At 44.8% G+C, this 12,500-nt stretch overlaps 1 protein-coding gene across 1 annotated transcript in view; it reads right to left on the reverse strand.

Moving 5' to 3' along the window:
* dachd (dachshund d) overlaps nt 1-12,500 on the reverse strand; it is a gene marked incomplete at its 5' end in the record, with an annotated part of 114,506 nt that overhangs the window by 9,073 nt on the left and 92,933 nt on the right. The window contains 2 exons of the mRNA XM_080839528.1: nt 702-849; nt 2,350-2,495. Coding sequence (XP_080695654.1) covers nt 702-849; nt 2,350-2,495 — 294 coding nt within the window. The remainder of the gene's footprint in view (nt 1-701; nt 850-2,349; nt 2,496-12,500) is intronic.

Genomic DNA, 12,500 nt, shown 5'->3' on the forward strand with positions numbered 1-12,500 from the left:
AAATCATTCATATTAATATCATAATGTGTGCTCGTAATTACGAGTATTAACTCTCTAATAGGGAATAATGCTGACTGTATCTCCAAAAGCGACATGGTGGCCTCCATATTAAAGCATATGAATGTTTCATCTTTGAAAACACACACATTAACATTGAGTTACTATTCACACTGTGCTCTGGTAAGTGGCCGTGTATGCATAATCAATCCCTGTTTGTAAATTGATCCGCACATAAATACAGCTGGTTATGGAGTGTTTAATGTGCTTGATTATTCATGTTCTGGTTAGAGGAAGCTCATGTAAGCCATCTAGGCGCTGGTGAAGTGTCTGCTCTGTGTGCAGTTGTGCTTGCTTCTATGTCTGTGTAGAGGGGGGTATTATTATGAGCATGTAATTGTGTCTTATGTGCTGATGTCTATACATTTCAGAGAGAGTGTGTGAAAGAATTGTGTATGTCATATGTGTTTATGATGTATAATATACTGTATAATATGTGTGTATGTCAGAGCATCAGTGAGTGTGTGTGTATGTGTGGGAAATTACAGAGTTTGTGTGTGTGTGTATGAGATGTGAGTGGTGAGAGCTGAGAGTGCGTGTCTGTGTGTTCTTGTGTCCGGTGTGAGTGTGTGTGTGTGTGTGAGTGTGTGTGTGTGTGTGTGTGTGTGTGTGTGTGTGTGTGTGTGTGTGTATGTGTGTGTTACCTCTGTTCTTCTGCTCGATAGCGAGTTGTTTCTCCATAGTCTCTCTGAGCTCCCTTTCTCTGAAGAGCTCCATCTTCAGCTCAGTCTTCTCCAGTTGCACCTGCTTCTCCTGGGCACGTGCGTTATCTATGGCCACCTTTAGGAGCCCCTACACACACACACACACACACACACACACACACACACACACACACACACACACACACACACAGACACAGACACAGACATAAACATATGAGAAATTACCTTGCACGACAAGATAACCTGACATGACCCTTTCCTTTGCATTTACCCAAATCCACACTCGTGATTTACATCTTCTGTATAATGTAGGAAAACATTGGAGATGAATGTGTTTCAAAGCCCATGTAAATCCATGCAAAGTGTGTTCGGCGAGTGGACTGACCCTGTTTTGGCCACAAGGGTGAAACGCAAGCTGAGAGAGGGGGGGGACAACAAGGTCACCATCCTGAATGAGTTCACAGACCTCTCCATAGAGTTGTTAAGATTACAAATGTGCATGTGTGGCGAAAATAAATCAATAAGTATGAACATAATTACAAATTTTAAGAGATAGACTTAAAGCCATGGATTTGTTTGGCTGGGTCATGCATGAAAAAAAAAACGTATCCTGGGAAATATTTACATAAATAAAACATGCAAAAAAATGGGCTTCTCTGGAGATAATGTTCAGAGAGATGGAGATTTGCATACTGGCAATACAAACCGTGCCATGACTATTTCAAAACAATTATTCCCCATACACATGCAATTAAACCAAATGCAATGGGCTATATCATACTAATTGTTCGTTCTTATGACCCCAATTTAGTCAACGTTGCTTTATCTCAATTTTCTGCTTGGGTACATTTTGTTGATTTGTATATAAATGCTCAATCAAAATGTTACCCTGAGATCGAGATTAAAGATGACTTAGTCGACTTCTCCGGCTCTGAAGAGTCGGACTAATTATCGTTGGGGCCAAAAGGATCACCTCGAATCTCATGTCCGTAACACAAGAGCGCAACAAGCGGGACTCTCCCCGGTCCCAGCACTGTATTCACATCATTAGTCTTAGAAAGCGATGATAATCAAGCGCATTCATCTTCCTGACTAGGGGCCACATTTGCACGGCAACAACGAGACCCGCGCACCGCAGCCACCGTCACAAAGAGCCTGATATGGAGCTTTTAAGATAGCGTCGCAAACAATGCAAATCCTTTCACTCCTCTACCTCAACATCTCTCTCTCTCTCTTTCTCTCTCTCTCTCTCTCTCTCTCCGTCTCTCTCTGCGGCGACAAATGACACCGAATTCCACAGAGGACGTTTAAAATATTACAGTAGCGTCCTCGAAGCATATCTAAAATAGCGTGTCTCCTCGAGTCGTGCACTTGATAAAGAGAACACCTGATTCCAATCACTACAGCTCCAATTTCCAGGAAAGGAGAGCACAAGGAGAAGGGGGTGGCGGGTCGATATTGATGACAACCAGTCAGTGAAGGCTCTATCTGTGTATTAATCGGCACGATATGCATTGACTGTATGGCCCGATGGGAGAAAGCGAGAGAGATCATCTTCGCTCTTGTCAGCGTGTATTTGGAGTGGAGTTGCTCTGCAGGGGTACGGTGGGATGTGAGGGGAGCTCACCTGGATGTTAGTCAGCAAAGTCTCTATCGAAGACAGGCCGTCAGGAAAGAGGAAGGGGGAGGGGAATCCTGGGGGCAAAGCCTGGCTGGCCAGCGACAGCCTCTCGTAACTATCCCTCGCTGTTGGCGTGCACAGGTGGTGTTCTTCTGGTGGCAAAAAATGGAGGGAAAGACAGAGAGAGGATGACAGAAAGAGAGAAAGAGAGAGAGAGAGAGAGAGAGAGAGATGGAGAGAAAAAAAACTCACATTAAAAACTTGATTCCAACCAGCAGCAAGCACATGCAAAAGAACAACAACAAAAAAGTGTCACATGCCAAAAAGATATACCAGCATTTGGTCCAGTTAGTGTGTGCACATTGTTTGTGCGAAAATCACATTTGCATCTAACGTTAGCCTGGCCAATCAGGCGAGAGGGAATGATTGATGGTGAGCTTCTCCGTTGTCAGGGTAATCCTTCTTTATTGATGCTACAGTATGCGGACAGTATGCGCTATCCCCTAGAGATGGTCCTCATAGCCTACATGAGAGGAATGAGCAATTCGTGAACGTCAGGGGGCATAAAAACTCCTCTTCAACCACTCCTCCTCTCCCCTGTCTCCTTGTCCTTTTTTTTTGTTCGTACTTCTTTGAAATATCTCTGCGGTCATTTGTTATCTATATCGTCGTGGGAAGAGACATGGGAGCAGTGGTGCCCCGCCCTTTCCCCATCTGGCCCTACTTGCTCTCCCATACACTCTCTCATACACATACAAGCAGCACTCTCAAGCGGGCGCGTATGGCGGGCTTAGATTTGCCAGGGCACTGGCTTCCTCAACAAAGGCCATATGGCACCGGACGCCGAGGCCTCATTTGCCACGTCTCAACACTACATCCTTCTCACTTCTCCCCTGGCACCTTCCCGCCCCCGACCACACCAGACCATTCCAGGCCAGCGTGGATGAGGGAAAGCCAGCTAGAGCAAATGCATTTCTTTCATTCCCAGACAGGCTGGCCACTTTCCATTGAAACTAAATTGTGATTGTGGCTCGGAGCTTTTGGTTCACTCAAGGGTTGAGTTGAGACTGTTGGATTGGGGGACTGTTGGATGCTGCTTGTAGGGGGGTAGTGTATGATGGGGGAGATGGGCTCAGACAACCTACAAGCACACAATCCCATTCACCTCTACAGTTTGAGCCCAAGAGAGACATAGAAATCAATATAAACAGAGGTGGGTGTTTTTTTCCCCTCCAGCACAGCAGTTTGAATGACAATCAAGCGAGTGGATGCAAAGGACACAACACAATCCACTACTGAAACACATTTACATGTATGCATGGTAAAAGCACAGCCTTGCTCGTTGGGGAAAAAAAACACCGTCCACCTGAACCTTTTCATCTTTTTCTCTGTTTACCCCTGTGCCTGAGGATGGTTACCCCCCTCTCCTTCTGCCCCCCCCCCCCCCCCCCATCGCCAGACCTCAGGTTCAAACAGCATCAGAAGGAGGGGAGGGAAGAGCACCCATCACAGTAAACCCTAAACAGATGTCCCACCAGAGCCAAAGATGCAGAGCAAAGCATACCGAAAGCATACTTTCGAGACGGAGTCTGTCGGGCCTGGTGATGACATCATCTGCCATACATCTCTCTGGCGGGAGGACATCTGCAGAGCGGTCCCGCCGCCTGCTGTAATTACGAACGCGTTACGAGGAAAACACACAGACACGCACGCAGCGTGCCCACAACATCGGAGCGCAGCCATGCAGTCTCGACGTGCCACTCAAAATGAGGAAGCCGCGTGAGCATAGAAACATTTAGTAGGCTACAAATTGATACGCCTCACAAGGCAGGGAGAGAGGAAGGGAGGGAGCCAGGGAACGACGAGACTAGCACATGTTGGAGATACAGACAGCTGATTCCTACGAGTGCCGATTGCTTGATCTTTCTCCCCCCCCCACACATCTCGTTCTTTCTTTCAATCCTGTCACATCTTTTTGGGGGAGATTTTGTATGTGTTTGTGGAATTACCCCAAATCCCTGCTCATTCAGAATTAATATGTGTTTATATGGCAGCCTAAATCATGCACAAACACAGCCGCCACTGAAGGAGGCCCTTCCCTCCCATCAATATTCACTAGTGCCAGCCCAGTCTTGGGAACAGCTGGTGGTGTATTAATTAGTTTAGAGTATTTATTTCATCCCTCTCCTGAGCAGATTGAGCAAAAACATTGGAGATTATTCCGAGCATCTGCAAAATGCCCAGGAAACACGCAGCCGACCAACAGTTGAATATTAGCCTGCCGCTGTGAGAGATTTCTGAATTCCGAGTTCTTGGAAGACGGGAAAGGCCGAGACGAGGCCCACGGATCCGGAGAGATCCCGCACCGTGCCCCCTCACGTCTCCCCAACCACCCCAAAATCCCCCTCCCTCCCCCCATCAATTTAACATGCGCTTCATTCCACTTTATTAATTAAGACGGATGGCTGGCTAATGGGGAAACATTTGCATGTGATTTAATTTCCTAAATTAAAAGCAAAAACACAACAGTCCACCTTTTAAGTTTCCCCCGTGATGATTCTTGGTTTGAACCGGTAAATGTAGAGGTGAGTGAGCAGGCAAGCAAAGAGGGGAAAGCTAATTGACAATAACGGAAAACGTTCTCTCAGTAAGCAATAACAAGGCACTGAATCTGTGGCCTAAAGAGAGCCATATTGCCTGGCTTGATTAAAACAATAACAATATCAGGAAGTTAGTGGACCAACTCTCGGGTGCTGACCACACGCACTGTTATTTCAGTGAACAGAGAACTGTTTAATTAAAAAAAGTCCTATTCCTATCCTTCACACCCCTGAAGAAGAAGAAGAAAAAGAAGGCGGGGGGTGGGGGTGGGGTTTGGGGGGGGCGGAGAGAAGGAGGCAGAAGGCATGTGTCTGTACATGATGAACAACACAGAGATGCGGTTGTCGGAGACACACAGAATTGATTTGCAGGCATTTCTGTCCCTTATTTCACGACAGCGCTAATCATAAATCACCGCTTTAACCCACTTCTGCTCTGGACTCAGCAGGACCTCGGCACGCAGCACAATGCTGGATCACAGGGAGTTTCTGACCGCTTTGTTACCGAAAAACAATCTGTCACGCGTTTGAAAGCCAACACTGTGTCTAGCCTCCAATTGCCTGGACGCCAACACTCTCTCTCTCTTTCTGGCTGTGAATGCAGCAGATCGGCTTTGCCTAACATAGCCATGTTTTATTAGGACTTCTGTGCATGTGTCAAAAACAAGTGCATTCTATGTTGACTTATTCTACATTATATTTCCTGTCTGTGTTTTTCCGTTTCTCTCTCTTCTTCTACGTTGACATGTGTTTGGACATTTACTGCTCACCACCAGTCCAGAATCATTGACTTCAACTTAATTACAGTGCCAGACCCCACTGAGATGGAAACACTAGGAGAGAGAGAGAGAGAGAGAGAGAGAGAGCTCCTCCGTTTCCAGGTGATATTTCTCCTGCGAGGCTGCCAACAGCAGATGTGACAGCCCCACTTTCTCTTTTTCTCTCTCTCTCTCTCTCTCGCTCTCTCTCTCTCTCTCTCTCTCTCTCTCTCTCTCTCTCTCTCTCGCTCTCTCTCTCCACTCCCACCACTCTGAAATACTTATGAAATCCTTTCAGGTCACCCGTGGCACAAATAACATTTCATGCTAGTGTTTCGCTGGGATAATAGGAGCCACAAATAAAAATGGGACGCTGTAAATACAATGCGTTCGGAATTGAATGCCATAATTTAAAATAATGCCAACGTCCCCCCACCCCAACTCACCCTCCTCATCCCTCCCTCTGTTTCCCTGGTCTCTCACCCCCACACCCCCCCTTCCCACATCCTCATCCCTGCATGTCTGTTGAGTCCTTGACAGTTTGCTAGAGGTGATAAATCACCTTTCCAGTTAATTTTCTCACTCCTTATGTGTTGTGTTGCTAAACCAGGAGCCCAGAAATTGACTTGACAAACTATGAATGTAAAAAATATCACTTGGAGGGATTTAGGCTTATCTCCAATTTACATGATATTAGATTTGTACAGTGAGGAGCACTTGGTCTAGGGTATGCCAGGCTGTGCCAAGAATGCGTGAGAAAAAACAAACAAAAAATCTAAAAAACTGAAAAGAAGATGAAGATGCCTGTGATAACGAAAGATAAAATAATAATAAATCTGAAAATCACCACTTGAAGCATCTTTTTTGATGATCTTTGATGGAAAGTCAAAACAAGGAGAGCCCAAAACAACCCCACTGATTTTTCATTAAGCGCCCTGCTCAATGCGTTGCGGGATGAGCGGAGAATAATATTTAGAAACATTCTCCTCGATAAATAGCTTTAATTGACCTTGGGAGCTGAAAATCTGCCATATGTTTCCAGTTGCGCTGTTTGAATTGGGCTCCCAGTGGGCCTTTCAGCTGATGCCTCATGTGAACGAAAGGAGCCGACGGAGAGAGAGAGAAAGAGAGCGAGACAAGGGGAGAGAGGGGGTAGAGGGAGAGAGGGAGAAAGGTAGATCATAGACACCTTCAATATGGACAAAGAGAGGGAGACCGTCGAATACAGAGGAAGTTGGGTGAGAGAGAGAGAGAGAGAACGAGAGGGAGAGAGAGAGAGAAAGAGAGAGAGGAAGAAAAACAAGAGGCGGAGGTAGGAGGGAGGGGAGAGGAGAGGAGAAAGGGAGCATTGCAGCATTTGGCTGGGCAGTCACTGTGATATATTGACAGGTGAAGCCTGTGTCCTTGCAAACTTGTGTTCCTCCCAGCAGGAGAATTGAATGCTAAAACCTGGAGGATGTCAGTTTACTCTCCACAAAGGGCTGGCCAGTGCTTTCAGCAGACAATTACATTTTCTTTGACCTGCCACTGTGGCTGAAGAAGTTGCCTCCCTCTGTGGGAGTGGTTATGACCTTTCAGCCTAGTAAATGGAGACAATATTACGTTACACACCACTAACCTTTGGAGAAAAAAAAAGAAAGAAGGGAGAGAGAGAGAGAAAGAGAGAGGCGAGACATGTGCATAAAGCACTATCTGTGTTAAAAACACCCAGCCCTTTTTTAATACGTGGACCTGCTCCCAGCCTTAGCACCTGTCTAGGTTGTCTGTGGTCTGAGTGAACACTGTTCACAAACGAAGCAAACTAAAAAGAATACACAAAGAAAGAAGTCTAGATCCATATGGATGAGAGAACATAGTTATTGCACACATTCAGCAGCAGTGTGTGTACATTAAGACTCCAATAGATAGCACACTCAAATAGCTAGCATACTGAGAAAACCTGTGCTGTGTAGATTCCCTTTAGTGTGAGTGATCACACCCATGTGCTGGACATATGTCCAGTGAAGATTATGGTCGTCCAGCCTGCTGCTCCGCTCCATACTCCATCAACTCCATCAACATCCCCACCAACCTTTTCCAACCAGGCACCCACACAAACACACCCCGCGCCAAGCACACTCTTTTCTGATTAATAAGCCCTTTAGCGCAGTGAGGAAAATGAGCCATTGGCCCGTACACGCTGCGAGACAAAGTCAAGTGGGAGAGTAGGCCTGGCCCCGGATTATCAGGTAACATTTGGCTCAGAGACTCTTATCTGGGAAAGAAAAAAGAAAGTGGGCCTTTTTTCTCCCTTTCAACCACACTCTCTCCCCCCCCCCAACACACAAATACACCTCCATCCCCAACCCCTCCCTCTTTTTCCCCCCTTTTTCCTAATGGTCCCTACACTTAGAGATTAAATCGCTTGCTGCACAAACCCATTTGAAAAAGGAGGGAAGGTGAGAAGGATAATAAGCCCAGCCACTGGGCCGTGTTTTCCTAAACGCTCTCCAAAACATTACTGTGCACGGGCATAAAATTAGCGGCGGGACCTTAAAACGCTGACATTTAGCATGACTTTTTGGAAAGTGACACCCTCATATTTTCTTGTGGAATATCATTAAATTTCAACTGCCCTATGGCATCGCCTGCCCATTAATAACCAATTCAGATTGCCACTCTGGTCTCCCTCGGAAATAATGAGGCAGCCTTTTTTTTTGGCTTTGCCTTAATAAATTGAAACATATTCTCAAGGCCATGGGAAGATAGCTGCACAGATGGGCAGGAGAGGGAGGAGAGGAAATATTCATAAATCCTTAACTGTCGCTGAGCGTCAGGGACAAAACAAAGCAGCTATCATAGTGTAACCTCGGCCACTTCTCCACAGTTCACCAACGAGGCAAATGGGGGATCTCAAGGTGCCGTTTTCAAGACAACAGTCAAATGACTCTCACTTATCACAGTCGGGTAAATATGAGATTTTATGGAGGGTCAAATGTAAGAGCGCTATATTTCGGGAAATTGCTACAGGTACAATATTTCAAGGCGCTGTACCAAATCGGCACGACGGCCTGCCTTCCTCTTGGCCATCAAAAATGGATGTCACCAGGAGAAGATGCATACATTTCCTGACTGATGTTCTTCTGCAATTTATACGTGCTTCATAAATTATGCACAAACGACTCAAAGTGGCTTTCGCAGATCACTCTCCTATTGCAGAGTGTGTGTGTTTTTTCCTTTCTTCTTCCAACCTGAGAGAAACACAGGGTGACGCACATCCGAGAGGAAGATATCTTGTCGGTTTTTTTTCCTCCCCTCCTCTTTTTATGCGTCCCGTGTCATATTTATTGCATAAAGGTCAGGGTGTTCATTTGTTCAAAGTCAGCGTTTTCCTCCACCCCATCACCACTGCCACCGCCACCCCAACCCATGCAATAAATGCAGAGGCGATGTCATTATCGGACCGCCGAGGATTAAAGGCTTGACTGCTTGTGATGACTGCATAAAAAAGAATGAATGAAAGCAAAGGGAAACGCCTCCATGGCTTTTGGTCTCATGGACAGACGATGCACCTTGAAACAAAGTCTTCGTCGTACAATGATGGGCAGCATTCAGTAAACAAGTCCTCTTTGAAGGAGGTGAGAGAGAGAGAGAGAGTCTGCCAAAGTGGCTTACGTAACCTGATTAAAAAAAGGTAAGGGGATTGAGTAACCAAGGCACAGCTCTCAAGGCCTTGAATTAATTGGACTGCAGGGTTTGAAAGGCTAATACGATCCACGGAAGATCTGTCTATTGTGACGGTCTTATTTATGGATATCTCAGATCTCGCAGACAAACACCAAGGAAACACAGGCCTCAGACTGTTGTCCATGATATATGTGGTAAACATAGAGTATGAGGGTTTTCAAATGACAAATGTTATGCTCTTAAACTGATTCAATGCATCCTTAGCATATGAGTTTATAATGAAGGAGTACTACTGTAAGACATTTATGCTGTGGTTAGCAGTTTTATTCTGTGAATGTGACACCTAAAAACCATCACACAATCTATTAACCCACTGTCTCTGACCTTTTAGTTCGAATGTATTACACTATACATTTCTGTCATATGACAAAACTTGGTTGTAGGAACTATACACTAGCTATACGTTCCTTGTATCCCCTGTTTCCACTCCTTTATCTGTTCACAATTAACTCGAGAGGGCAACTCAACACCGACACCGCAGATCCACTGAGCAAGCTGCAACTGAGCCCTGCTTTCATATGCTAGCCAGTCCCTTTCAGCAGCGCTATGTAAATGTGACACTCTACATATTTCATATCAATTAAAATACATTCAAACATTCAAACAAAAAAGAAGATGGAATCCAGTACAATTACCATACTTTGATAGAACAAGTATGCGGCGATAGATAGTATGCAGCCTGATCAGAGAACACAGCGGGCTGTGTGGAGGATGGGCCGACATATTAATGTCATTGTACGGGCCTGCAATCCTACTGGGACTCAGGATGTTGTTGTGTTCTGTTGACAGTCGATTCTGGCACTAATCCAGGCTCTATGTACTGAGGAGCTTTTAGAAGGGGGGGATGAAAGAGAGAGAAAAAATAAAAAAATGGAAATGTAAACTTAGAGGAGAGGAGAGAAAAAATAAAAGACAAGGAGCTTAGGAGCCCCGTCTGACTCCTGAGGAAGAAAAAAAAACGAAAATGGATGCAAATCCATTTGCGGCCGGTTCACAGTTATAAAAATACTTAAGGGTTTTTAAATGGGGGGTGATGTGTTAAACGTGTGGAAATCTGTTTTGATAACATTATTCATAACACTGGCTTTGTGCCGCTTGAATTAATAACACTCCATTTGCAGACGAAAGAAAAGCCGGCATGGTATTTCCAGTTAAAGAGATTAATTTTTAAACACCTAATTGACAGGCTGGGGTTAGACTGGATAAGCAACAGCGTTTTCCGCCTTCGACTGCTGCAAAGTCAAGGTGACTGAGATACTTAGGAAAGGCTTTCAAACACAAGAGTAGAGCCAAAAGACAGCAGAGAATTAGTCTTCCAGCAGTTTTTCCTCCACCCCCTGTTCCTTTTTTATTAGGAATGATTTACCTCGCAGTGAAAGGATATAAAAGCCTAAGTATCGGAGTGTAATTACAGCCGAGTCAAAATTTAAAGGTTTGACTCACAATGTCCTCAAGTCAGCTACAACTCCACGGAATGATAAGAGAGCAGTATTACATGGAGTATCTAAGGGAACTTCACTTTAATAAGACTCCGAATGCCAAAGACAGGAGGGAGAGGGGGAAAAAAAGAATAGTGTTCAGCATCCCTGTAAACATGATAGTCCGCAGTAAACATTTAGGAATGTGTTTGTCTTGACGTGCTGCTTAGCCTGTGTGCTGTTTACATATAAACATGAAATTATACAAACATGTCCTCCGAAGTACGATGTCGTGATTGTGCTTATGAGAAAACAACAACAAAGGTGCATATTAAATACAAAGTCAGGGTCAACCTTATCTGACTGTGACAGTCGCTGTGCTTTGTGTTATTTTGAATCGCAAATTACCAGCAAAGAAAATTATCCTACTAATTGTTACATTTCGTCTGTCCAAGGACAAGCAGGTAAATATATTCCCTGCCATGTGCATCGCACAGAGGGCAGATGTTCAGATATGTATTTAAAGTGGGAGTAAAACAAATAATAATGCGATTCATATTATTGCTCATTATCAAGGCAGGTAAATGGATGAATTCTAATGAGGTTAGCTCAATAAAGGGTATCACTAATGGGGAGAAGAAAAAAATAGTTCCTAGACAAACATTAGCATCCACCGCTAGCTGGGCACATCAGATAAAGCACATCAGAGATAAGCCATAACACTCAGGTCTGCAACAGCACACACTGTAAAGGCTTGGATGTCAGTGCAGATGCTTCAGTGAAGCCCCTGCTCCTTTGAAATGGAGGGTAACATGAAACGAGCCCTTGTTTTGTGATGGACAGCGAGATTTCACCTTCGCCAGTGCACGATGATACATTATTAAATTTGCTTTCCCCCCGCGCACCAGATACACTTAGCTGACCACAGCACATTTAACTCCCCATCTAAGCCTTACATCTTGGCAGGAGAGAGCTTTTCTGTCACTTTTGAGGCATTTCAAAGATTAAAAAGAACCTTCTCTTCTTTTCAACATTCTTAAAAGCATAGCTTTTTGTGAAATGTGATTAGCAGTTAGTGGTGTCATGCGGTGGAACATTCATGAGAGAGAACAAATATCCAAATGAACTGCCCCCCCCCCCCCCCCCCCCCCCCCCCCCCAACACCCTCTGGCTCTGGAGAGATTGCCATCCTTGCCTCATCAGCACTATTTGTTACCCGGGCTCTGAAATTTGATTGATCCTCTATTGAATTTTTTTTTTTTTTGCGCCCCTTTCATTTCAACGGGTCGCCCTGACAAGTTGTTTGATCATAAGGCATTATTGTCTGCCAAGTCACATGTGGGATCCTTATGGCTAATGATCCTGCCTTTTGTCTTGCGGAAAGTCGGGGAGTCAGCACAAGCGTGCGAGTCCATTTTACTTTTAAAGCGAGAATGCCAAGGACACGACAGGGAAGAAGGCAAACAAAAAGCATGCTCAGAATGAAAGTGGGCATAATGATGAACTGGAGTTTTTTTCTTTCTTCTTTTTTCCTGACAGGGAGAGAAGTGTTGATCCGTGATTTTAAAAATAGGGATTGGTGTCAGATTTGGTCAGTGGAGTCATCTAAATAAGTCTGATTTAAAACTGTTAGATCTGTTAGATATGTTATGGAT

This window comes from Sprattus sprattus, assembly GCF_963457725.1.
Source record: "Sprattus sprattus genome assembly, chromosome: 5".
Classification (NCBI taxonomy): Eukaryota; Metazoa; Chordata; class Actinopteri; order Clupeiformes; family Clupeidae; genus Sprattus; species Sprattus sprattus.